The 26,926-nt window shown below is 37.0% G+C and overlaps 6 protein-coding genes across 6 annotated transcripts; 5 read left to right on the top strand and 1 right to left on the bottom strand.

Moving 5' to 3' along the window:
• Nucleotides 1-441: 441 nt before the first annotated feature.
• Nucleotides 442-1,504, bottom strand: CBG01969 (the record flags this gene model as incomplete). Its single annotated transcript, XM_002643723.1, has 4 exons — nucleotides 442-744; nucleotides 792-1,133; nucleotides 1,181-1,402; nucleotides 1,451-1,504. 4 exons carry the CDS (start codon nucleotides 1,502-1,504, stop codon nucleotides 442-444), a joined length of 921 nt encoding a protein of 306 aa, XP_002643769.1.
• A 1,755-nt stretch (nucleotides 1,505-3,259) lies between these two features.
• On the top strand, nucleotides 3,260-4,659 carry CBG01968 (the record flags this gene model as incomplete). Its single annotated transcript, XM_045239003.1, has 4 exons — nucleotides 3,260-3,317; nucleotides 3,739-3,935; nucleotides 4,359-4,465; nucleotides 4,512-4,659. 4 exons carry the CDS (start codon nucleotides 3,260-3,262, stop codon nucleotides 4,657-4,659), a joined length of 510 nt encoding a protein of 169 aa, XP_045091989.1.
• A 3,535-nt stretch (nucleotides 4,660-8,194) lies between these two features.
• Nucleotides 8,195-17,394, top strand: CBG01967 (the record flags this gene model as incomplete). The annotated part of the gene is made up of 21 exons (XM_045239002.1): nucleotides 8,195-8,252; nucleotides 8,309-8,408; nucleotides 8,471-8,677; nucleotides 9,217-9,397; nucleotides 10,211-10,297; nucleotides 10,346-10,458; nucleotides 10,663-10,812; nucleotides 11,352-11,505; nucleotides 11,768-11,899; nucleotides 11,954-12,019; nucleotides 12,552-12,677; nucleotides 12,731-13,528; nucleotides 14,553-14,720; nucleotides 14,771-14,842; nucleotides 14,894-14,987; nucleotides 15,032-15,219; nucleotides 15,273-15,479; nucleotides 15,526-15,663; nucleotides 16,722-16,790; nucleotides 16,841-16,987; nucleotides 17,032-17,394. 21 exons carry the CDS (start codon nucleotides 8,195-8,197, stop codon nucleotides 17,392-17,394), a joined length of 3,618 nt encoding a protein of 1,205 aa, XP_045091988.1.
• Nucleotides 17,395-18,829: 1,435 nt separating this feature from the next.
• CBG01966 lies at nucleotides 18,830-19,232 on the top strand (the record flags this gene model as incomplete). Its single annotated transcript, XM_002643720.1, has 3 exons — nucleotides 18,830-18,902; nucleotides 18,948-19,081; nucleotides 19,125-19,232. 3 exons carry the CDS (start codon nucleotides 18,830-18,832, stop codon nucleotides 19,230-19,232), a joined length of 315 nt encoding a protein of 104 aa, XP_002643766.1.
• Nucleotides 19,233-23,620: 4,388 nt separating this feature from the next.
• CBG01964 lies at nucleotides 23,621-23,877 on the top strand (the record flags this gene model as incomplete). Its single annotated transcript, XM_002643719.1, has 2 exons — nucleotides 23,621-23,676; nucleotides 23,724-23,877. The coding sequence occupies 2 exons, from the start codon at nucleotides 23,621-23,623 to the stop codon at nucleotides 23,875-23,877; spliced, it is 210 nt and encodes a 69-aa protein (XP_002643765.1).
• Nucleotides 23,878-24,727: 850 nt separating this feature from the next.
• On the top strand, nucleotides 24,728-25,826 carry CBG01963 (the record flags this gene model as incomplete). The annotated part of the gene is made up of 3 exons (XM_002643718.1): nucleotides 24,728-24,801; nucleotides 24,849-25,622; nucleotides 25,667-25,826. 3 exons carry the CDS (start codon nucleotides 24,728-24,730, stop codon nucleotides 25,824-25,826), a joined length of 1,008 nt encoding a protein of 335 aa, XP_002643764.1.
• Between the last annotated feature and the right edge of the window lie 1,100 nt (nucleotides 25,827-26,926).

Here is a 26,926-nt window from a genome sequence, read left to right as displayed (position 1 = left end):
TACACCTTCCAATTTTTTCAAGTTATTGGAAACTTGAAAGTGGTCGAAGTCAACTAAAAAGGATGTTTTTGTACTGTATTAGGTACTGTATATGAATAAATATATAAGACAAAATGAGAAATTTGAAACAACATAAAATAAAGAACGTAACAAAAACACACATGAGGGATTTGTGCAAATGCGGGGTTTTTCGAGAACGCAGAAATTAGTTGAATCAGTTAGTTTTTACAAATCAGCTCGCAATGTGGTATTTTTGGTGTGAAATGAGTACGAAAAACACAATGGTAATGAAATAAGAGCAAGAATATTTTTAGTTTTCGAATTATTCAGATAGAAATTTGAAAAAAATCCCCACATTTTCGAAAATCCCTCGTGTACGTTAACAAAGTAAGGTAAACAAAATTATGTCTTACATTATAGTCGTTTCGAGAAATTAGATAATCAATTGAAACAGATTCCGCACTTGGCCAAATACTCCCAGTCAGGTAGAGCCCCAAAAGCACATCCACTAGAACCAGTTGCACTGCCATCTTCCTCCTCATTGATAGGTTCAACTTGACTTTCACTCAGTTCCACCTCTTCTGTAATCTCCGCATTCCATTCATGCGAGGGAAGAGAAGATGTTGGTGCCGAATCTTCAACATCATGGCCATCATTTTCTTCTTCTTCCTTGCTCATTTTTGCATCAAATACCATCGCTCTCCTCTTTGCCGCTGTTTGCCTTCTGGTGTACCATTCAATAACCTGGAATATTTCTAAATTCCATATGAAGACTTTTTCCCAATGCTCACCTTTTCCGGACTACTCAAAAGCAACGTTTTCGCCAGTAATACCGCTTCCGAACGACCAATCATGGCATTTTTATCGATTGCGGTTAATTTGTGGAACATGTAGATTAGAACTTTCATGAACGGTTCAATCTCTTTTCCATCTATGGTAATCTTCTCCACATCAGGAATTCCGAAACGCCACAACTTTTCAACATCACTTCCGTACAATTGAACTCCCTCATCAAGTAGCTCGATGACTATTGAATCGGCTTCAGAACGTTTCGCTCGAACAACGAGCGGGCGAAAACCAAGCTTCACTCTGTTTTTTAGTCCATGTCGCCCACTGACGAACAAGTTGGTAATCTGCAATTATTTTTGAAAATACATTGAATCATTCCCTTACAACTCACTCTCTTCGGACTAACTTCAGCGAATTCCGCCAATTTTTTGACCGCAAATTGGCTGAGATACGGCGAATGTCCCTTTTCAATCATCCCCTCCAAGACATGCTTGTAAATTGTTCTGTGGCGTTCAGGAGAGTTGTGCGGCTTATGATCGGGCAAGAAGTGTGTGAAGGCGTTTCTGATGATGCTGTTTGCAGATTCAGAATTGCCGATCGGATGAGGAAACATCTGGAGGTAAACATATTCAGAATATTTTTTCAGAAAAACTCTTCTCACCGCTTGTACCATTCGTGGCTTCTTGGAATTTGGGACTTCTGGTGGAGATGACATCGTTGACTTTGTTTTCTGTAATTTCGAAAGTTTGAGAAATGATAGACAGGCATACTTGTAATCCGGGCCTTTCCCGGTCCTTCACGGGCCCTGCCATAGTTTCTTGTAGAGTTAACTTTTTGGACCGACTAAATCATATATGATAGAACTTGAAGAGTACGACAAAATGATACAATTCGGAATTCTGTATCTTGTCTATGAACAAAGTTACAGGCATTAAATGGGTTTTGCCCGAACGTGCCGAGCCGGACCTGCTTTTTTCGCTCTGTTTCGTTTGTAACTTTGTTCATTGACAAGATACAGTATTCCAAATAAATACATTTTGTAGTACTCGTCGAGTTCTATCATATCTGATTTAGTTGGTCCAAAAATATTGATCCTGAAAGAAACTATGGGTCCGCGAAGTCCCGGGAAAGGCCCTGATTACAAGTATTTAGACAGGATTTCTTGTGAAGGGAGTGAGAAATTGAGAAAAAAAAAGAAAATGAAATTTTTGGACAAGAGAGGGGAAAACATAGTGCCTCAAGATATCAAGGTGTCGTCAAGCCACAAAACGAGTGGATAGTCTAGGAACACTGCATGTGGGCGGGGTAAAAAAGAACCGTGCATCTACTCGGAGAACAGTAATTGTGGAAGGGTGGTGGATTAAGAAACGTATGGACCAGGTCAGCTAGAGGGAAGACAGGTGACGAAAGCCGATGAGATGATACAATACCGATCAATAAGATGTACAAAAACGTGTTTTTCAGTTGATTTTGACTATTTTCCGGAGTCTGGTGTTCGGCTGTCCAGTTTCCGATTGCATTGAAAATTTTTTAGGATGTAACACGTCCCTAGATTGAAAACTAAGTATTCACAAAATATATAAAATATTTCTAGTTTTTAGTTATTTGCGAATTCCTGAAGGACACCTCTTTTCGGCCAGTTTTTGTACGAAAATGTGAAAAGAGGTGTCTATCAGAAATGAGCAAATAGCTGAAATACTAGGAATTTTCAAATCCCGTGTATGCATAGTTTTCAATCCAGGCATGTAGGAGATTTTTGTAAATTTGAGGTTTTTTGAGGTCGCGGAAGTTTTTCGAGTTTTTGATTTTGTTAAAGTAACTTGCGATTTAGTGTTTTTGAGGTAAAACGAGTACTAGAAGCAAAGCGGTGTTAAAATGAAAGCAGGAAAACTTTTAGTTTTTGGAATATTATTGTTGCAATCTGAAAAAACACCTCATAATTTACAAATCACCGCATTTATGAATCTAGATCTGTTTTACATACTCCAAAGTTTTCAAAGACATTGGATACTTGACAGCCAAACTCTAGACCTGAAAATTTCTGGAAAATGGCCATAATACGGCTTTAACTCATTGATCGGAACTAAACGACAGAGTATAACTCATTGATCGGAACTAAACGACAGAGATCTTGATTGCTCATGATAACAATGTAAAAAACCTATTTTTCAAATATTTCTTAAAATATAAGGAAGAAATTGAATCGGCAACTCAGAATGATGGAAAAAAGAGAACAAATGGCATAAAATCCAACGTTTAGTCATCTCTCAGCATGATTTTTTGAAAGTGTTTTCGTTTCGACAAAGTACTGGAAAAATAAAAATACTTCAGAAAGTTGAAAGAAAGACAAGAAAATACGCCAGAAAAAATTGCGCGTGGTGGCATTGACATCAAATTCACGAGTGCCATAGCGCGCAATTGCACCAGAGGGAGGAAGAAAGGGGACGGGTAGAGAGGAAAATAGAGAAAAATGAGGGAGAGGGGTCAGGTGGCGTTCTTACATGCGACTGTCCGGTGGTGTGGAGGACGCGGCTCTGTGTACTACGGAATGCCAGCAATTGGTAATGTGGATCTTTTATGACCACTATTCAAAAAGGGCTGAACTGGGTACTGTAGAATTCTTCTTTCGAGACGGATATTTTGACACAGAATGTTTGAAACTTGTTTTTGAAAAAAATAACGAAAAGTGGCCATTCGAATTCATTTCATTTGAAATCATTGGGAATTTAAGATGTAAATTTCATTTATTGGAAAGTTAGAATCAGTTGACAACGCAAGTTACCTATAACCAAGAGCTTGTTATTTGAAAAATATTTCCAACATAGATTCAAAAATCATTTGCAAGCCCAAAAACAATTTTTTTTTTCACTCGTGTTTCTTAACAAGTCTAAATCTCTAATTGTATTCAAACTACACAGAAATTCGTCAAAAACAATTATATCCTTCCAGGAAGCGAATGCGTCATCCATACCCACTCAAAATCTGCGAACTTCATTACCCAACTTATCAAAGGTGATACTTTTGAAATTTCGCACCAAGAATACATCAAAGGAATCTACGATCCATTTTCTGGCAAAGCTTTGAAATACTCGGATACGTTGACAATTCCTATTATTGAAAATATGCCAAGTGAGAGTCAGCTTTTGGTGAGTTTTTGAAATTTTAATTTGTGCTAAAAATTTCAATTTGAGTACCATAAACACTCTAATATACGACAGCCCTATCACTGCACTTTGAGCTCAATCATTTGGATTTCTGTAAGATATAACAAAAATGTGTCAACTGATAAAATGTTCGTCATAGGATCACTAATATTTTATCAGTTAACTCATTTTTGATATCTCTTGTAGAAATTGAGATAATTGAGCTTGAAAGTAGAGTGGTTTTCTATAAGAGCGATTACAGTATCATTATATTGTTTATGATCCTTTATTTCTCAGGCAGCGATAATGAATTAAGTAAATTCTGCCCAATAATCTATTACCGTATTGTCCAAGAAAGAGAAAAAAAAATTTTAAAAAACCGAATTCCTATATCAATATCACTTTCCCTCAACCAATTTTTTCCAGGAGCCAATAAGAGGAGTCCTCGAGAATCATCCCCAAGCGATTGCAGTGCTTGTCAGAAATCACGGACTTTTTGTGTGGGGCCCGACTTGGGAGTCGACAAAGATCATGTGAGTGACCTAGTGGACCATTGATTACCGAACTTATTTTTTCCAGGACCGAATGCATCGATTATCTTCTCGAGTTGGCAATTGAAATGGAAAAAATGAGCATTCCGCTGGTCAAAGAAGGAGGATTTGAGAAGGAGGATAATTTGTCGGAGAAGATGCGAACTTTGTTGTTTAGCGACGTGGCATCAGTCTGAGGATTTTTAAAAATTGGTTTTTTTTTGTTATTCAAGGGTGTTTTATTGTATTTCTAGCCAAGTTTAAGTATTGTGATATTTTTTTCACTTTTTCTTACCTCACAAGTTTTTAATGTGATGCATTTTTTTTTGACAAATCTAGTCGGCATTTTTTGAATACAGTATGGACAATAAGATATAAAAAAAAGTGTTCTACATTTGATTTTGATCATTTTCAGGATTCTGAAGCTCGACTGTCAAGTTTCAGATCGTTTTGGAAATTTTGGATGGTTTAAACAGATTTAGCTTGAAAAAGTGGCATTCGCAGAATTTTCCAAAAATTCCTAGTTTTTAAAATATCTACTGTTTCTGAAGAACAAACTTTTTGGTCCGTTTATCTACTGAAAACGTAAAAAAATTCGGAAATTGGCAAATAGCCGAAAAATTAGGAAATTTCCAAAATATCTGTAAATGCAAAGTTCTCAACCCTGGCCTGTTTCACACCCTCCATAGTTTCCAAAGTGATGGGAAACTTGAAAACCAAGCTCCAGAATCTTGAAAATGGTCAAAATGATTGCAAAAAAAAAAAACTGAAAACACATGTTTTTAAACCTCATTGGCCGGTACTGTATGTTTTTTTCAAACACTTTTCAAGTACTTTCCAATAAAATATTTTTCAAAAAAAAATCCGATAAAATGACGTAAACCTTTTCAAATCTATTAGCTACCGAACACCCCAGTGTGATCTTCGATGGGTTTTGAAAAAGAGATAAATCTCGCGGGGAAGCGCAGACATCTAAACAGCACCCCCGATTTCTCAGAGAGGGGCCTCGAAGCTCCAGTTAGTGGTGCTCCCCCTCTACCCGCTCAACTCTTATGATCCCTTCCGACCTATTGATTGTAAAGAAGCCTGATCGGAAGGGTTCTCTTTCTCTGTTTTGATATTTTCTCCCCACTACTCACACCTTCGCTTTTTATCTGTATCATTTGATTCTGTATCATTCTCCACACTTTTCTGATATGTTATGTTTTCAGTAGGAGGATAGGAATACACTCTCAAAATATGTGTGAATCATCCATGATCATAGTTTTTTTATTCGTCGCGGCTCTTTTTCCTTTTTGTCTGTTGTAGTAGTTTTTTTCATTTTAAAATGTGCAAAAAGTTCTTCTCACCTTCTCAAATTTCGATGGCATTCTCTTTCTCGGGCCTAAAATAAGCTTTTACCGAAATAGACAGAGACAATATGTGTCAAACAAGTGTTTTGTTTAGCACACATACACATAAAAAGTTAGCAGACCCGACCCGAAAATTAGCTGAACGAAAAACTTGTTACTAGCCGACGGAACTGCAAATAGAGCTTTTACAGGTGGTGCACACAATGTGTGAAACATTTGAAAGTGTAGACTTTTAGGTAAAAATCAGAAATCGGTTTTTTTTTGAAAAACGACTTTTAGAAAAATGAACTTACCGTAAAACCTGTAATAGAGGGGTCCACAAGCTTTTTAATTGTGCCAATTTATCCCGGTTGTTGATGAAAATATAAAAAAGGTGTCAACTAATAATTTTTTGTCATAATATTTCAAACATTTTATTAGTTGACACATTTTTTATATCTCTCATAGGAGCCGAGATAATTGAGCTCAAACCTGATAGTGTGGGGGTCCTTCTATTACAGGTTTTACGGTAAGAAAATGTCAGAATAACAGTTATAGGTTTCTGTCAAAACTTTTTATAATCATAAAAATTGTTTTCCTTAATCATTAAATCTAAACTGCTAGCCTATTTTCCTTTTTCTCCTTGATGTGGAAGAACGTAATAATCCTTTTTTTTGCCCGCCCGCAAATCCTTTATCCATTAGCTAAGAATCTATCTTCTCCCCAATTAAATTATGTTTCTTTATTCCTCATCACATTCCCCCTATATCTTTTCTAATAAATGAATCTCCACTGAATGGATGAATTGTATCCGTATGAAATTTCTGGATATCAAATGCATTCAGATTCCGCTGCCCACTACCTCTTTCTCATTTTTTTCCTCTTCTTCGCCTCAAAACACTCTCCCGCCGTCAATTTCTCCAAAAACTCAAACCACCCACTTTATTTGCTCATCGAATGTTTGAGACAGTCACCCACCATCACCTCGCACAGGGCTTTTTGTGATCCAATCCACAAACGTTTTGGTAGTAGTTTTTGTTAAAAAATTAGAATTGCAATTCTGGGAAAAAAACAACACCTCTCAGCACCTAATTAAAAATGTCAACAACTCTTCATAAAACTAAACAAAGACAGAAATAAGCGTTCCTGTGTGTGTTGATAGGTTATTTTTGCCTCCCTATGTGTTACCTCTACCTCAACACCAACAAAAAAACACAGCGACTCATGTATTTTGCTTTTTGTCTTTTTTTTTCACAAGAGGGAGGACACAGTACCTGATTATTTCATTTTTTCTAATTTTCCCTTTTCTTTCGTCCTTCATTTTTTATATTTTATGGTTTTCGTGTGGTTTTATAATCCAAATTGTTCCTAAATCTCAGAAAAACTACAATATCGTACTTTTAAATTCATGAAATCATAGAACTTGGTCTCAAGGGATTGGAAAACTACTTCTAGAAAGATTATTGCACAGCAACCTTTCTTAAATGCATAAAACAATGCCGATGCAATTTCCTTGAATTTGGCCTACTGCATTTCAAGAATATACAATAATGGTTCCCCTCACTTTTAAATTTAAATCAATTTATCTCATTTCCTGTGAAAGATATCAAAAAGTGATCAACTGACAAAATGTTAGTGATATTTTGATAAATATTTCGTCAGTTGAACACTTTATGATATCTTCCACAGGAAATGAGATATATGTGCTCAAAGTTGGCAGTCTAGATAACAGTCTTTTTGCTCGTTTACGATTATTTGAACGTTTGATTTCTATAATTATTGACTCATTTCTAGAAATTTCGAAAACTATTTTTTTATCATTTTAACATTAGAAGTGCAAATTTTGTTATCATATTAACAATGAGCACGAGGAAAAAAAGCTTTCGTCATGACTTTTTCAATTTTCAGAATTTTTCCCTCATTTCAATACTCAAAACCCTCTGAAGCGTCATAATCCCTTGTCATATTTCTAGAATCTAATTTTTTCCATTTTTTAGAAAGCTATACACTTGATTAAATTCGTATTTTTAATGAAGCCAACCTCAAAAATCCTACCACTTAACAAAAAAGTTTTCGTGCTCTGATTAAAAATGTCAAGCAATTTTTTTGAACTTTTTTTATTTAATATCAAATGTCTCATCTTTGCTTTCCCATGTTATTATTTATTCGCTCTTGGAAAAATTTGGTCTCATTCTCTGAAAAGCAAAAGCGTTTGACTGATAAAAGGAAAGGCAAATATTAGTCATCACGGGCTGACAGAATCGTCTGTCAAAACTTTAAACAGTAGTCGTCCTCTGGAATTCAGTCCTCCTTCCCTATTTTTTCGATCCTTCATATTATTCATATTTTTCTACCGTACTCTGTAAAAATGAACCATCGCAGGTTCTCGCTTCAAGTCCCAATGGGGACCGAACCCAGTGGAAGTGGTAGGATCAAAGTTGACGAGCACTATCCATCAGGTGAGCCAACCTAGATTTTTTTAGTTCTACAGTAATACCAATAAGACCATTTTTAGAACTTGATGAACCACCTGTGTTCGATGTGAAGAAAATCGAGAACATTAGGGCAAATGTAAAATTTGATACGTTATACCAGGTCACCAAACTTCTTGGAGAGTGAGTCCCAACTTTCTTTAATTTCTCTAAACTATCAAATCCTAAAATTGATAATTTTACAGTGGAAAATTTGGTAAAGTTTACTGTGTTATTGAAAAAGCAACGGGCAAGGAGTTCGCGGCGAAATTCATCAAAATCAGAAAGGAAGCCGATCGTACGGAGGTGGAGAGAGAAGTCTCGATTCTCACTGGTCTTCGCCATCCGCGAATCGCTCAGATTTACGACGCGTTTTACACCACCACCAACGATGTGGTTTTGATTATGGAAATGTAAGTTTGAAGAGGAACACGTGGAGGATATTTTAATATATTTGCTTTGTTGTAAGAGATATGAAAAAGTGGTCGAGAAAATGTTTATTATAATATTGAGAACATTTTGTTAGTTGACCTTTTTTGATATCTTGTGCGGGATCCGAGATAAGTACCGGACGCTGCAATATACAAAAGTTTTTCAATTGATTTTTGCCCATGCTGATCATTTTCAGGAGTCTGGAACTCGGCTGTCAGGCTTCCGATCACTCTCAAAATATTGAAGGTTGTAGGAATTTTATGAAAAATCTGCAAATTCAAAGTTCTCAATCTAGATCTCTTTCACACCCTTCAAGAATTTCAAAGTGATCGGTAACTTGGCAGTCGAGTTGGGGTAAGATTGCTTGAGAATGGCCGGAATGACCGAAAATCAACTGAAAAATACACTTTCTGGATGGTACTGTATCTTTTCTACGATCCACAGTATATTGGCTCAAAGTTGAAATTCACAGGGCCCTTCTATTACAGGTTTATCGGTATTTATTTAACCTTTTTTTTAGTGTTCGAGGAGGTGAACTATTCGATCGTGTCGCCGAGGAATCCTATGAGCTTTCTGAGCTTGCTGTCGTCATGATCATCTGCCAACTGTGTGAAGCCATCGACTACATTCACAAACAAAACATTCTTCATCTAGATGTCAAGGTAAGCTTTCACTGTTCATTCTGTATCTCGTGTGATGGTGTGATGTGCTTGCGGAAGCAAAAAAATGTTTGGAAGATAAAAACCTTAGGGTTCTCTTCCTCTCTTTTCACCGGAAAACAGCTGACAACACACACCCACAGAGGGTCCACAACGTGTCTTTGCCACAGACATGCGGAGAATTTTCTGGTGATGAACAAAAAAATGGAGAGAGAGAGACAGAGAGGAGATGCGTTTTTCTGTGAACATGAGACGTTGTGGGCGGAAGAAGAAGGAGAAAATTGAAAAAAAATTGTGAAGTAAAAGTTGAAATGGCCAACAGGAAATGTGTGAAAAAAATAGATAAAAGCTTGGGTAGGGTTCAAGGGTGAACATCATATAGAAAAAAGTTCCAGGGAGAGAACTAGGGGTAAATTGGAAACATTTATTGTTAAAGTAGTTTGATGATTTTTCTAATGAAAATGTGTTGAAAATTAATCAGAGCCATGAAGTGTAATTATTGAAATTAAATCGTATTTCCTCTGAGCCCAACTTAACTGCAAACTTTGAAACTTTTTCAATTATCTCGATTGCTATGAAAGATATATATGTGTCAATTGATAAATTATTCATCATGATACCTCCAATGTTTTGTCAGTTGACAGATTTTTGACATATTCCATAGGAACCGAGATAATTGAGCTCAAAGTGGACATATAAAGCTATGAGCTCAAATACGGAATAAACGTTTTCTGATGATTTATGATTAAGGATATTATCGAAAATTTGTAAAAGATATAGCCATCAAGTTTATTTTGAAAATAATTTAAACTTTGCTACAAAAAATGCGAACTTTGGGACAAATTTTTTTTTCAGCCAGAAAACATCATGTGCGTTTCTCTAACTGGAAATCGCATCAAGCTGATTGACTTTGGTCTTGCTAGGCACTATGATGGAACTCAGGTATCCATTTTCCCATAAATTTCAAACGAATCTTGTTATTTTGCTCAGGAGCTAAAATATATGGCAGGTACTCCGGAATTCGCCGCACCGGAAGTGATCAAATTTGAAAAGCTCGATTATCACACGGATATGTGGAGTATTGGAGTGATAACTTATATTTTGTGAGTTTTCTGTAAAAAAAAACTGGACCAAAAGTTCACCACTAAGAATTCATTAGACAGCGATTCTCAGAATTGTTTTCTTGACCTCATGGTTCTTGGTTTTCTTTCTTTTTCCATAAATATCAAATACAGAAGAAACGATGAGAATTTTTTGTCTGATGAGCATTTTTTTTTTGTGTCAAAGAACTTTATTCGGTATTTCAGGCTCTCCGGATACTCACCATTTCTTGGTGACAACTTGGGAGAGACATATTGTAACGTGGAAAAAGGAGTGTGGGAGTTCACAGAGGAGTTCGATACAGTTAGTGAGGAAGCGAAGGACTTTGTGACAAAATTGCTGATTTATGATCAAAGGTGATTACTGTTGTGGGTATTATGGGTTTTTGTTGCTAAGCAAAAAACAGTAGTACCTGCTAAAAATTGTTCAAGTGACTTTATCGTCATTCCTCTCGTGGGGGCTCACCCTATACGTAAACTTTGAGCTCAATTATCTCGGTTTTTTTAAAAGATAGCAACGATCTGTTAACTGATAAGATGTTGTTGATATCATGATAAATAAATTATCAATTGACAAAATTTTGGATATTTTTCATAGAAATTAAGATAATTTTATTAGTTGACAGATTTTTGATATCTAGGAATTGAGATGATTTAACTCAAAGTGGGCGTAAAGGCAATTGCGATTCTCAGGGCAAGTACGGTATATGACTTTAACCACTTTCTTACATAGTTTTGTTCATTTTCTTCAATTTTCCTTTTTCCATGATTCTTTTTTTTAAAATGATGTCATATAATATATATATATATATATATCTTTAGCTAGCTTATTCATGATATTCCCCACCCTCACATCCCATCAGGAAGTGGTTTTAACAACTTTTTCTTTTTTGCAGCAAGCGCATGCTCCCACATGAATGTCTCCAACATCCATGGATAGCTAAACACCGTCAAAAGGCGGCGTGCAACACGATTCTGGAGAAACCGCTCAACGCGCCCACACTTGATAACAAGCAAATTATGCGATACAACGCGAGACGAAAATTCCGGGTGGGTTTTGATATTTTTAATGAGTTCATTTGGATTTTTTGGATTTTTCACTCAATTCACATTTAAACTTTCATTTCATAGATCATAGAACTCACTAATTAGGTGAATAGTCTCTCTTGGGGCACACACACTCCGGGTGCCCGTGCGTCACCATGCATTTCATATCAATGAAGTTTGTCGTCCTATTTTTAGTCTAGAGAGGGTCCTCCCCTTATCCTCGCACTTTCTTAGCTCACTTCCTAACCTTTTTTGTCTTTTTCAGCGTATGATAATCTATGTCAAATTCTTGATAGAGATGAATCGGTTAAGAAACTCGCTGAAAACTCGAATGAGTGCCAACGGACACAAGTTCTTCGATCCGCTGCTCAAAATGGCGGAGAAAAAAGAACAAAAGGTAATAAAATATTCATAATCCTTATTTTCTAACAATTTACGTGTGTCATTCTAGATTACCAACGCTATCGGTTCCGTTTCTTCGTCTCCAGCACCAGGGCTAGGATCTCTTGTCAAAATGGTGCGTGATTTATTATCAATTTATATTGCCGGCCATAAATATAGGAAAAATGTGTTTCTCAGTTGTTTTTGACCACTTTCAGAAGTCTGGAGCTCGGCTGTCAAGTGCGGGATCACTTAGGAATTTATGGAGGGTGTATAAGCGACCTAGATTCAAAACTTTGCATTCACGGAACTTTTAAAAAATTCCCAGTTTTCAGCTAATTGCCGTTCTGAAGGACACCTCTTTTTTTCTATTTTTGTGCTGAAGATGTGAAAACACATGTGTCCCTCAAAAATCGGCTAATAACTGGAAAACTGAGAGTTTTCTTAAAATTCTGTAAATGCTAAGTTTTCAATCTAGGTCTGTTTTAAAACTCTCAAAATTTTCAAAGTGATCCGACACTTGACACCCGAGCCCCAGACTTCTGAAAATAACCGAAATCAACTGAAAAGCATAGCTTTCATAATTTTATGACCGGCACAGTAGTTTTGAAGTTCTGAGTTTGTTCTGCTAATTCCGATCATTTCATTCTCTCTCTCCTTTTTTTCAGGCCGTCGATTCCGAAAAGAAGAAAAACGGAGAAGGTGTGAGTCAGACGCCAACAATGTCCGCTGAACCTGAAAAGGTGGAAAAGAAGAAAAAAAAGAAGATTGTCAGTGCCGATGGCTCTACAAAGGTAAGAAAAAACCACACAAAAAAGTTTCAGAATTACTAATTAATACATTGTAGGAGAAAACGCCAAGTATCAAAAAGAAGAAAGTGACAGAGAACAATGATGACGCCAGTCTACGACCACCTCCGGAGTTGTTGACTAAACGAGCCTCCACTGGCGGGGAGAGTCTTTTGGCAGCAGTGAAAGTGCTAAAAAATCTAGAAGTTGCTGAGAATGGGACAGCGCAAAAACGGAAAAGCTTGGCATCGGTAAAAGAGGAGTCTTCGAAGGAGGTGACACCTAAAAAGGATACGCCAGTTTATAAGACACTCGAGACAACTGAAAATGGAGATATCAGAAGAAAGAGTGCCCCAGTAAAGCCAGAATCTGTAGCTGAAAAGCCGCCAAAACTATTGGAAACGGCGCCGAATGGGGAGATCAAGCGGAAAAGTGTGCCAAACAGAGAGACTGAAAAGTCAGACGAGTTGCGCAAGAAGAGTTCAGCTTCAGTTAAAGAAATCAAAACCGTAGAGTTGTCATTGGCTAAACCTGAAACCAATGGAGAGAAAGTTGTCAAAAAGAAGAAGAAGGTGACAACGGTGACAGCGGAATTGGAGAAGCCAAAAGAGGTTAAATCAGTGGCTGAAAAAGAAGTGAAGCCGAAACTACTCAACGGAACAATCGATGTTGCTGAAAAACGTAGAAGTCTCAGTTCCAAACGGGAAAGTGAGAATCCTGTACCTGTTGCACCACTCAAGCCACTACCTGTCTTTGATGCATCACCGAAAGTTATTGCTGCTGAAAAGAAGGAGGTGAAGATCAAGGTGCCAGCAGCAGAGGAGACCGCTCCGGAAACTAAGAAGCCAGCCAGACAGGTATGTGGAGGTTTTGGATTAAAAAGAAATATATAAAAAATTTTAATATTTTTCAATACATTTCGAATTAAAAAAAAATTCTCTGTCTTCCACTACTCTATTATCACTACATTAAAAATTCGAGACTTAATTATAACTTTTATGAAGTTAAAAAGACCAGCTAACCTCAAAAATTTCTATACAGTACCGTTCAACGATGTACAAAACATATTTTTAGTTGATGTTTGGTCATTTTCATTAATTGCAGAAGTCATTAGCTCGGCTTGCAAGTTTCCGATCAGTTTGAAAATTTTAAGGGTGTGAAACAGGCCTAGAATGAAAACTTTTTCGTTTACAGAATCTTTTAAAATCCCTTGTTTTTTTGTTATTTCCTAATATCTAAAAAGCACCTTTTTTCACGCTTCCAATACAAAGAAAGACCAAAAAATGGTGTCTTTCTGAAATCGGCAAATAGCTGAAAATCTACAATTTTTCGAAAAATGCTGCGAATGCAAAGGTTCCAGCCTAGGTGGGTTCTACACCATCCAAAGTTTTCAAAGTGATCGAAATTTTGACAGCCGAGCTCCAGGCTCCTGAAATTGATCAAACGGTCGAAAATCTACAAATCAGTACTGTATGCACCCGTCTGTTTGCCGGTCCTGTTCGATACTGAAAAAGAATTTTAATTCAGCGAAACTCAATTAAACCTGCCAAGCTTGAAAATTTTATGGTAGATCAAATTTGGTTCTTCCTGTGGGTTGGTGGTATTAAATTATAAAAATAGAAAAAATACTCATTGTCTATTCCAGTGCGCACCATTGTCACGCAATTTGAAATTCAATAACTAGTTGCAATCTACAAAAATTAAATTTATATGCGAATCCCAAAATTTTTGAATATATCGAATTAGGGATTGGGTAAATTGTTTTGTAGATCAATTTTTGTCCTATTTTCAAACATTTCGTGGTAGATCAAATTTGTTTTTATAGGTGGTAGATCACGTTTGTACAAAAAATGAAGAAAATAGACGCATCATCTTTTTCAGGGCGCTCTCCGAAAACGCGATAAATCCCTTGATGACGTTCTCAATGCGGCACCGACCCCAACCACTCTCTCCAAGTCTGTTGACACATCAGTCAAGCATTCTGTGGTTGAAACTGTTCATCCGAATGGTGAAGTCGTAAAATCCGAAAAAATTCTGACCAAGAAGAAGGTATCAGTTCTTTTAGTTTTCAAAAACTTTACAATTGTATCGTTTTCCAGAGTTTGAAAACTGAGAAAAGCGTCGATGAGCATCACCCGGTTCAGGTTCATGAGGATAATGCAAAATTGCCGGTATTCTATTTTAAATTTAGAAATTAAGTTATTATTTTTGTACATTTTTAGAAATTGAAAACCGACGTGGTCAGCTTTGAGACAAAACCTGTTAAGAAAACATCAAAGATTGTGAAGCTCATTCCAGACGATGGTACGGTGAAAGGTGAAAAATAAAAATTTAGGAAAAAACAAAAGTAATATTTCCAGACGACAAAAAGTCAACAAAAATTGTGATGACGTCAGAGAAGCAGGCGACAACAACTGTTCAAACTACAACCAGCGTCAAGCGAACTACAAAAAGTTCGGAGAAAAAAGTCGAGCACACATCAGATGGCAAAAGTGTCGAGTCGTCGCAGAAAAAGAATTCACAGAAGGATGACGTCAAAATTAGTCAGGTAAGAAAGTGAAATCAGAGAAAATGATGATTTTTAAAATTTAAATATTCCAGGTGACCACTAAAAAGGAAGAGGATAGCACCAAACCTGAACCAAAGCTCACTGTTAAGAAAAATGTGTTGAAACAGAGTGCCGAGAAGTCTGTATCCGAAAAGGATCACAAAATGACAGAAGGAAATGACCAAGAAAAAGTTGTCAAGAAAAGTAGCATTGTGAAGAACAAAGATGTAGCTCAGGTTTCCGTTCAACAATCGTTGAAAGTATGTTTTGGTAGGGATTTTTGAAACATATTTTCTGATTTTCCAGGTTAATGGTGATCCTTCAAAAGAAGCGAAGGTTACTGGTACCAAGACAATTGTGAATAAAGTGGAGGTCAAAGGAGAGGAAACAATTTGTCCAAAAAAATCCTCGTTGAAAAAGACAACAGCTAAAGTGACTGGAGAGGTAAATTCATTATACAGTACCGTGATTTTCAGCATTTTTTGACCATTTTCCGTGAGTCTGTACTTTGGCTGTCAATTATTCAATCACTTTGAAAGTTTTCAAAGGTTTAAAACAGGCCTAGATGGAAATCTTTACATAGATTCAAAAGTTTGTATTCACATAATTTTTTAAAACTTTCTAGTTTTACAGATATTTGCTGATTTCTGAAAAACATTCCTTTTTGGCCGATTCTTTTACTGAACTCGGGAAAAATGTGCCTTTGAAAAAATTGACAAAAACCGTAAAACTTGTATAAGAAAAGACGGACCTGGAAGGCCCTATCATCTTCTGTGATATTTTGGAATTTTCGAAGCATTTCACACTGAAAAAGTACAAAATGTTCAATTTCAAACAGCGCATTTCAAGAGAAACTATTAGAGGAGCCCTTTTAATACAGGTTTTACGGTAGCTGAAAAGCTAAAAATATCAAAAAAAAATTTTGTGAATGCAAAGTTCCAATTTAGACCTGTTTTAATTCTTTAAAAGTTTTCAAAGTGATTAAAAAACTGACAGCCGTGCTATAGACTTCTGAAAATAGTCAAAATGACCAAAAATCAACTGAAACACATTTTTTGTATATCTATTATCCTTGTCAGAGAAAAAAAAGGTTGAGTCGAAGTGTATGCAATGTTTGTAAACAAATATCTGAAAGCGTAAACAACCGGAAACAGTTGAAACGAGTGCGACAGTAACCCGGCGGGAAAATGTTAAATTTACCTATTTTTTAGTTTTTCTCATATTTTGCAGCAAATTTCGTCGAATATGGTTTGTTTCTCATTGTTTTTTGCGGTATTTTAAAATAAATTCGACGAAATTTGCTGCAAAATATGCGAAAAGCTAAAAAATGAGTAAATTTAATATTTTCCCGACGGGTTACTGTCGCACTCGTTTCAACTGTTTCCGGTTGTTTACGCTTTCAGATATTTGTTTACAAACATCGCATACACTTCGACTCAACCTTTTTTTTCTCTGACAAGGATAATAATTGACTGGTAAAACCATTAAAAAATAACTTCCAGACTACCAACCATCTGGAAGTCTCTAAAGATGGCAAAGTGGGATGTTTGAAGACCAAGGAGACCACAACGGTAATTCACCAACAACGCATATTTTTAAATCGCTGAAATTCAATTTTCAGATGAAACTCTCCCCAGACTCTAGCAGCGATACATCATCCAACAAGAACGTGCGAATTCACCTGACCGATGAACAGTCAGTTAAGTCGAGTGTCAGATCGCATCCATCTAGTATTAGCACCAGAGATAGTTCAGAAGAGAGAAAAAAGGTTAGCAACTAACAAGTTTAGGTAGTTTCAACTATTTCTTCCAGGTTCGCTTCGCCGGCGATGTTGAGAAGTCTCCAACTCAACTAAAACCACCACCACTATTTGGAAACGGTCTAATGAAAATGAAATCCGAGAGTAGTTTGCATAAAAGACAATTGGAGCAAAGTGCCAAAAAGAGCAGCCATGATGATGTCTCTTTACATCGGAAAACATCTCTATTCACTGATGTGGAGTACCAACCGAAAGAAGACTTCTCGTTTGAAGCGCTAAAAGCAAAACTGACACGACGAGTCAGCGATGGATACGATGATGATGGAAAACGTGTAAAGCAAATGGTCAACATTCCACCAACCAATTCAGTTAAGGACAAGTTGCTCCATTTTGAAAAGAAATTTGCGCCAAAATAACTGTTCTCTCTACCTGAAAATATCTGTCTCCTCCTATTTATGAAGTTTCCACTGTTCTTTTTTTCTGAACTCATATCTTATATTTTGGTCTTTACTGGTTTTTCGAAAACTATTCCTTTCCATCCCACCCCGCTTTTTTTCCCCAACGAGTCCTTGTGTTTCAGTTCTTCTTGCTTGGCTCCGAGCTTCTTCCCTTGTCTGTTCTGTATAGACTCTTTTAATTATGATTATTGGTTTATCTGATAGCTTTCTTGCCTGTATCGAGCACAAATAATTAAGATTTGGTTCCCGAAAAATCTGTTTTCAATAATACTGTATTCCTGAAAAACAAGTTATCATGGTTCTTGTCAATAAAACATTGCGATTGTAATTTGTCGTCTGGAAAACCATTAAATATTGACAATTGAAGCCCACTATACTTAAATTTCAGCACAATTATCTCGGTTGCCATTAAAGATATCAAAAAGTGATAAACAGCTAAAATGTTAACGATATTATGATGAACATTTCATCAGTTGACCACTTTTCGGAATCTTTCAAAATAACCGAGAAAATTGAGTTCAACGTGAACGTTTATAACAGGCTTCTGAAACAGCAAATACGGTATATCATACCGTATGGAATTATGGACCAAAAAAAGTGAGTAGCGTTTTCAGGTTTTGTTTCAGAGTAACAATGTTTGAAAAACTATGTCATTTGAAATGTTCAACTCTGTTGTGAAATGCATTGGCATGACCTGTCAAAATTTAAATTCTGAAAAATAGTTCCGAAAAAATTGAAGGTTATTTAAAACGATTATATTCCTCAAATTAGCTATTTTAAGGAAGTTCAGATTCTCATAAATTCTTGTATTTTCTTTTATTTTTTTTTTCAAATTATTTGGTAAATTCTGATTCTCTAGGATTTTTAGAAATTCCGATAATTTCCAAATTTTCAACTTTTTGTTGAATTTCAGGATTTAAAAAAAATTGAAAACGTAACGAGAATATACAATCACCAGCCTTCTGTTTGCCGCGCCTCCGGCGCTAATTGCTCGTCGCTCCACTCCTCACTTTTCGATTTTTCTTTCCCACACTGTAGAACATCCTTTCATTTTAAAACCCAAAGCCGGACAGACTGATATCGGAACGGACAAGACGCGTCTAGCGTTTTATATATAAAGAATATATTAATTAAATTTTATATTATATCTTTTGATCTCCAAATCTTGCCTAGCTACAATATTAACACTTGAAACAACGCTCTTTCATCTTCCCATAAATCGAGCCGATCAAAAAACCATGTATCAGAAAAAAAGGAATAAAATCCAAAAAAAAAAAATGCTTTTTCAACAAAATGATTCACAACTTTCGATTAAATTTTCACATCATACATACAACAAAAAGTGCTTATAAAAAGATCGCCCGACCTTCATATCTTTACAAACGACCACAAAATGCGTTCTCTTCTTGTACTTTTGGCCCTCGTCGCTGTTGCCTACTCACAAAACCGCTTGAACTGCGGATTCTGTAAGTTTTATTTTCTTTTTATTTCCAAAACATCTAAATTTGTAGCTTGCTCCCGCCGCACCGTCGTCAGCGCTATCATTGATGGCCAGCCTGGAACTGCTACTTGCTCGGAGAACACCAGCCCAACCAGATGCTCAGGATGTTGCGAGGCTAGAGCTCTTCAAGAGGGACTTTCTGTGGTGGGACATTTTGATATTTTGTGGTAAAATTTGATAAGTTTAGAACAACGCTGCTGGATTCATCTCCAACGACCAGAGAACCTGCGTCTGTTGCTTCAACAACACCAACAGAAACTGCCAAGGAGGAAACACCTTCTTTGATGGAAAGTAATTAATTTTTTGGATGATTATTCAATAAATCGCATTTCGCTCATTTTTTTCCTTCTGGTGCAAGGTCTATAAGATTTTGACTACCGGTATTCTTTAAAACAGTACACGGAGTTTTTTCAAATTTAGAAACATTGTCAACTTTGAGCTCAAATATCTCAATTTCTGTAGAAGATATCAACATTTTGAAGACTGATAAATTATATACCATGATATTATCATAATGTCATTATTTGGCAAATGTTTGATATCTTTCTCCGGAATTGAGATATGAGAGCTCAAAGTTGATAATTTGAGTGGGCTTCTATTATAGGAAATACGGTATTTTGAAGCAAGGAAGATTACGTTTTGAAAAATCAAAACGCAGATTTTCATCTGCTGTCATACTAACTTAGTTGGTTCTATCTCTGCCCTAGAATTATGCTCTTTTCTGATAACAGGTCTTGAATCTTTCGACTAGAACCATTGAACGCAGACATGGAGCTAAACGCTGTCTATTCCATAGGAATTCCTGTGGGTTCTCCTAATTTGTCAATGGCGTGTGTTTTACTTATTGCTTTGCGCAAGAAACAGTCAGCCGCTAACCACTACCTGCTTCTTCTCCTGGTGTGAACATTTGATCTCTAACGTGCGTAACTTTGTGTATGAGAAGCGGTGCACCGCCCTAACACATACAGGACTTATTTAATCTACTGTCATTGGATACCTATTAAAAAAAGCGCTTTCCCGAGCTTCCTGCACAAACAGATTGTTATCGACCGGTGACACCTTCCAGCAGATGTGCACTTCTTATCTTGAATCTATTTTGAGCTTTTATCCTGCTGTGCTTATCGTCTCACATCTCTCCGTAACTTCGCACATGAGAAGCGGTGCACCGCCCTAACACATACAATATTTATCTGAGCTTTCAAGACAAAAAGATTGTTATTGAGCAGTGACACCTTCCGCCAGATGTGCATTTCTTATCTGATGCGCTAAATCTTTTTGAGCATAACTTCTTGATCTCTCGCGTAGATATGATTGGCTCCGCCCATTTCCTGACAACCACGTTTTGGCAGCTCTTATTCAATTTAGTTCAGGCATCCACAATGTCTATAGATTTCTTTGGTTTTCCTGTTTCTGTAATTGACAGAATTGCTGGCGAATTGCATCTCGCTGATCTGTAAGTTCTTATATATCACTTATTTATAAGTATTGGATCTTTTTTCAGTCTCAATTTGGGAATATTATCAAAAAGATCGCGACAGGTTTCGAGACTTGCTCTTCGACCCCCCCCCCCCCCCCCCGGCCCCCGAGTTCGAGGAATCACAACTGGAGAAATTCAAAGATTACATCAAACAGTACTTTCCTCTATTTACTGGGAATCTGAAGATTGCAATTTCATTCAAACATCTCGGAAGCTCCAATTTTGTTGCCGCTATCCTTGACATTGTGCACCTGTCAAAGGTTCCAGTAACGAACCTGATCTTGGAAGAATATACTGGTAATCAGCTAATTATGAAATCAATTTCATTGTGCAGTGAAACAACTTCATTGAGTCTGATGTGCCGACCAACAATCTACGGGTTTCGGGATGAAATCGGGAGATCTCTGGCCAACAAAGTCCTCGGAAGTCAAAAATTGGAAACTTTTTTGGTCAAAGTGGGTCACACCGGAAATTATAATGAAAAACTTCAAAAAATGCAAGGAACTCTTGCTCCATAACAGCAGCTTTGATCAATTGGACGTGATTCGCATTTTGAAACATTGGAAAACGGGATCTTCAATCCGAAAATTGCGCTTGAACGTCGGTCAGAGGTGGTACGGAGCACAGATTTTCAGAGAACTCGAGGGCGATTATTTTTTCGATGGATTTCGTCCATTTCCTTATCAGTTCATGTGAGTTTTCTTGTCGATATTTTCAGACTCCTCAACCAAAAAAGTTGTTTCAGGGTTCCAGCGATGCTGCCAAACTGTTTCGTGATCGCACAAGACAATACCGGAGTTCGAGCTGTTATTGCGTACCAGGACAACGAAGCTCACGGCACGTTGGTCCTCGATTGTGATTCACCGTTGTTGCAGTACTAAGAATGCTCGAGCAGGCAATTTCTTGTGTTTTTTTTTGAATTCATTCAATCAAAATAACTCCCCTTTTATGGATCATCTCGACGTTAGCCCTCTTTTGATGAAACTTCAGTTTTGTATATTTTTGTATGCCTCGATTTCCTCTCTTCACTGTTGTATGTTTTCCCAGATATCAGCTCTTACCATGTTCTCAATTCGGATTTTTTGCAATTGTTTATATGAACCACCCCCCTGTAACCTAAACCATGTCTCTCCTTCTCACCCCAAAACCCCATGCCGTAATTATTCTTGTAATGGTCCTCAACTTGCATTTTTTCACCACTTTCCTAAACATCAGCTTTTCCTCGTTTCACAATTTCACCTTCTTTTTTTCAAAGTTTTTATGAGCCGACTTTCTGCTTGACTTTATGACCCCAAACGTATATTTTAATGAATTCTCCTGTACAGTAACTCTTATCAAATAAAGCCTCCAAATAATAAGAAATCTATCGCTAATCGTTTCAGGGAAGCATGACTGAAATGAGTGATAATAGTTATGAAGCCAGAAAATATTTTCAAAGAACACACTCGGTACTTTCATTAATCTTAAATACCGTAAAACATGTCATAGAAGGGCCCCTCACTTCAAATTTTGAGCCAATTTCTTTCGGTTCCTATTGAAAATATGAAAAAGTAGTCAACTGATGAACTGTTTATCATAACATCACTAACATTTTATCAGTTGATACATTTTTGTTACCTTTCTTGGTAATTGAGATAATTGAGCTTAAACTTGGCAGTGTGGAGGACTCTCAATGATAGGTTTCACGGTATGGAACCAATTCTTTTGCACCAAATAGTTTACAGAGATCAAATCTTTGATTTGCATAGTTGGGCGCAGATACTGAACCAGACGCTATCTTTTCCATCGAAACTGTGACACCGACCAGTGACACCACCATCGACTTTAGAAATCTTTGATTTCAAAAGTCGACAAAATATGATAATTCTTTGAAATACTTATGAAATCGTACGGAAAAAAAAACTAAAAGTTAAGTAATTTTCAGTTTAGAAACCAAAAATCGGCCAAAAAAATTCAAAATTTCAAAAGTCTAAAGGGGTTCAAAACTTATTGCACGCCTGAAAAGATGTCTTTTGCGGAGACACCAAAAATGGAGGAAAAAAATTTTGTTCTAGGGTTATTTCACATTTGAAATTGAACTGTATTTACAGTGTATAATATACGGGGCTCCAAACTTATTAAACGCACAATATAAGCTCAATTTTCCAATTTCCGTCTCACGTATGAAGTCAAAAATTGAGTGTACTCAAAAGTGACCACCTGACTGATAGATTCCAATTTGATCTTATCTAAAAGCACCGGTTCCTAGAGTATCAGATGCTAGTTAATTCAAAAAAAGCAAATAATTTAAAAAAAACGATAGCAGCAATCTTTACTTATCTCTATTCACCTCAGCTTCTTTCTCAAATTATGAAAATAATGTTCTGCTGCAGTGGTTACAACCAACATTCACGCTTCCTGGACTTTTTGGACGCACATTTGCCCAAATATTCTCTATCACAATGCTATCGAGATTTCTCGCCCCTTTCTCTTTTCCATAAACGTGTGTAGTGCTCGTAAACGTTTTGGAGAAGAGAATAGTAGTTCGTCGTTTCTTAGTTACCACTCCGCCTATTCCCTCTATTTTTAATAACGCACATTGTCGTTTTTCCCCATTTAAATCCGGATAAGGCCTCCCTTCCACGAAATTCCACCCTTTCTAAATTCCAAAATTCGTCTCTTTCACTCTCTGTTTTCATTCTCCTTTTACACCAACGTGATTACCATTCTTGTTCTCTTCACACATTCTAAGAAACCCTTTGATGTGCACATGACTTTTGAATTTTTTTTACAGAACAAGAATGCCACTTGCTTTCACCCGGTTTCCGGGTGTGGTTAAAAAAGAAATTATGGAGTGCTACGATTTGTGAGATGTCGTTCTGCAAAATTTATGCTGTCACTTGTGTTCCAGATAATGAAGCGATCGTCCGAACGTGCCACTCAAAAAAGCAAGGCATCTCAAGCTCCACTGTCAACCAACGGAGAATTTCAAGAATATTTTCGACTTCAAGACGCCTTTCTCTGAAAGTTTGGAAAACGAAATACTCCAGATATTATCTTCCAAATGGGTCTCAGCCTGGCATGTGATCAATGTTTTCAACAGATGCCGTGAAATCATTCTTTTGGATTCATATAGTCGGAAGTTATCGAAATTCTGAAAAGCTGGAAAACTATCCGATATCTGGGTTTACATTCGAGCTGGATCGGACGAAGACTTCGGAGCAAAAATGCTAGAGATCCACGCTGAACCTGTTCCAGAGGCAGTCAATGGGGATGTCAACATGTATATTTGTTATTAAGATACAAAAAACGAAGTTATGTATTTTACAGTCCTTTTGCTCTTTTTTCCTGGCTGCTCCGACAAGAGAACACCGACGCCGAAGTTTTGATCTCCATCGAACAGACTCAACACAATAGTGGAGAAATGTTTTTCACGATGAAAGAGGAATTCAAACTTGCATCGGAAGAAAATGTTCCTGTCTAATTGTTTAGATTTACATTGTTTCGGTTTTTTGAGCTCCACCCCCATATTTCATGTAAAACTCATAATTTGGCAAATTCGCAGTTGTTTCTGATTTTTTCATTCGATTTTTCAAACTCCTCCAACTGGCCGGGCCGGGCCCGGCTGGAGAAAACTTATCCCGGCCCGGATTCCGAATATTTCAAAACATTTGCTGTAAACTTTTGATACATTTTTGTCGAAATAATCATTTTAAAGCACGAAATTTATCCCATGACCCTTCTTAAACCTGAAAACAAAGCAATTTTAATAAAATGTTTCCAAAAATCCAGTTTTCTCTCAAAACTCTTAAAAATTTGACTCTTAAAAATTTTTGCCTCAAAAACCCGGGCCAGTGAATATTCCTCAACCGGCCCGCGACATGCATGGTTACAATCACCATTTACGGTACCTAAACTTTCCAGACACACATTTGCCCAAATAATCTCTATCACAATGCCATCAGATTTCTCGCCCCTTTCTCTTTTCCACAAGCGAGTGCAGTGGAGACGGGAATAGTATTTCGTCGTTGCTTAGTAACCACTCCGCCTATTTCCTCTATTTCTAATAACGCGACACATTGTCGTCATTCCCACCTAAATCCGGAAAAGGCCTCCATTCCACGATTGTCCACCCTCCTCCCTTCAGGTATCCCGATATTCCACCCCGCCCCCACCCTTAAACGGAAATCAATTTTTATCTACTAACCACCTCTTTAACTCTCCGTTTTCATTCTCAGATTAGACCAACGACATTTTCATTCTTGTCTTCTTTACACGTTCTACAAAACCCTTCGATGTATGCTTAACTTTAGATATTTTTTTGCAGGACAAGAATGCCGGTTGCCTTTACTCGTTTTCCGGATTTAGTTAAAAAAGAAATTCTGGATCTAATGAATTGCTACGATTTGTGAGTTCTCGCTCTGCAAAAGTTTTCAAGTGAGCCTTTGTTTTCAGATTCAGCTTCAGTGAGACTTCAAAACGCTCTCGTTCTCTTTCACAACGATCAGCTAAGCTTCATAAAGGAAACATGGAAATGATGTTCGGCGTTTTAACAGAAGCATCATTACGTTTTCCTTATTTGAAGTTGACGTATTCAAGTACAAGTCACTCTACTCACGAACTGCCAACCAGCCTATATTTAAAGTTCAAGGATTCAAAATTTGAGCACCTGGAAAAATATCTGAGTGTTTGTCATTCTTCTCTTTTTGTCAACATGACCATCAGTATGGTTTTCTATTGTGCACCACCTTTCGAAACTGCTTTTCTTACTCTTGAACATCTCGCTCAACTTGGCTACGCAATGGAAGAATGTGATATCCAGTCTGCTCCAGATAACGAAGCGATCGTCCGAACGTTGATGATTCTCAAAAAAGCAAAGAATCTTTATCTCAATTGTGAACCAACTGAGGATTTCAAGGATTCTTTCGACTTCAAGACGCCATTCACCGGAAGTTTGGAAAACGAAAAACTCCTGATTTTGTCTTCGAAATGGGTTTCAGCATGGCATGTGATCAATGTCTTCAACATGTGCTGTGAAATCACTCTTTTCGACTCATATTTCGAGGAGTCGGAGGTCATCAAAATTTTGAAAAGCTGGAGAATTGGTTCATCTATAAAATATTTGAGATTAGCATTTGTTCCAGCTGGATCGAACGAAGACTTTGGAGCAAAAATGCTTGAGATCAACGCGAAACCTGTTCCAGAGGCAGTCAATGAGGATCCCAACATGTAATTTTTTTCAAGATACAAAAAACAAATATATGTATTTCCAGACCAATCCCTCCCGTTCGCTCTTCGTGGTTACTCCAACAAGAGAACACCAATGTCCAAGTTTTGATCTCCATCGAACAGCCTCAACACAATAGAGAAAAGATGTTTTTCACGATGAAAAAGGAAACCAAACTTTTATTGGAAGATAATATTCCCGTTTAATAGTTTGTATTCCAATTATCCTTATTTTTTGAGCCCCTCCTCCCATATTTCATGTAAAACTCATAATTTTGGCAAATTCACAGTTGTTCCTGTTGTTCCGGATGTTCGATTTTTTAAACCTCTCTAGCTACATGATTTTTCAGCTTGAACCCCCCACCCCCTCCCCCTTGATTTCCGAATTTTTTAACCTGATTTTTTCAAACTTCCCCTTGATTTCCTGATTTTTTGACATTCCCTTAATTTTATTGGTTTACACTGACTTCAATACACTAATTTCAATACACTTTATTATCTATTTTTCGGAATTTACAAAATGTTTCTCTTTTCAAACTCATAACGCTGGATTCAGTATTTGATACTGTATCAATCCGACAGCTGTCATAAACCATGACACATGGAGAATGGTGTTTGTCCTCACTCTAGATGACCTAGTACGGTATTCTACCGTGTTTTCTCTTTTAAATTCCTCTTTCCAAGTCTAAAGGAGAGAAATCTCCCCCGCTCACACGTGCAAGAGGTGCTGACTACAGTATCCGCGCGCGAAACTGTGTGCGCGCCAAAACGCGTCTCTCTTCTCTCTCTCTCTCGGCAATTATCATGTTTTCTTCAGTTTTCGCAGGTGTTCGCTCACGATTGGTGACGACCCGTTAAAGTGTTGCTCATTGTTACAAAGGTTTTAAGAGTTTTATTGAGTAAAATCAATAAATATTGGTTTCCTAGAGTTTTGAGTTTTGAGTGTCTTTCAGGTTTTACAGGTTACAAAAGGTCTTTTTGAGTGCGCGTTGTAGTAAGTTTCTAGTGAGATTCTAGTTTCTTTCTCTGCGTGTTTTAGGTTACATTGGGTTTGAGTGCTTAGGTTTCTTTTGTGTCTATTGAGTGAGTGCATCGCGTTTTTCTGTTGCACTCTCTGCGTCTCTTAGTGTGTAATAGTAACTTCGCGTACTACCTATTAGTGTCTTCTAGCAATTTGTATTACTACTTGAATAATCATGAGAAACACTGAACTAACATAAGATATATAGAGGTATTGGAGTGCCAGATGTAGATAATTGAGATTGGTTTATAGCTGATGAGTGAGTGTCTCTTTGCCCGTTGTCTTC

The sequence above is a fragment of the Caenorhabditis briggsae genome (genome assembly GCF_000004555.2).
Source record: "Caenorhabditis briggsae complete genome, chrX, whole genome shotgun sequence".
Lineage (NCBI taxonomy): Eukaryota > Metazoa > Nematoda > Chromadorea > Rhabditida > Rhabditidae > Caenorhabditis > Caenorhabditis briggsae.
The sequence above is the reverse complement of the archived record's forward strand: the minus strand, read 5'-3'. Positions and strand labels throughout refer to the sequence as shown.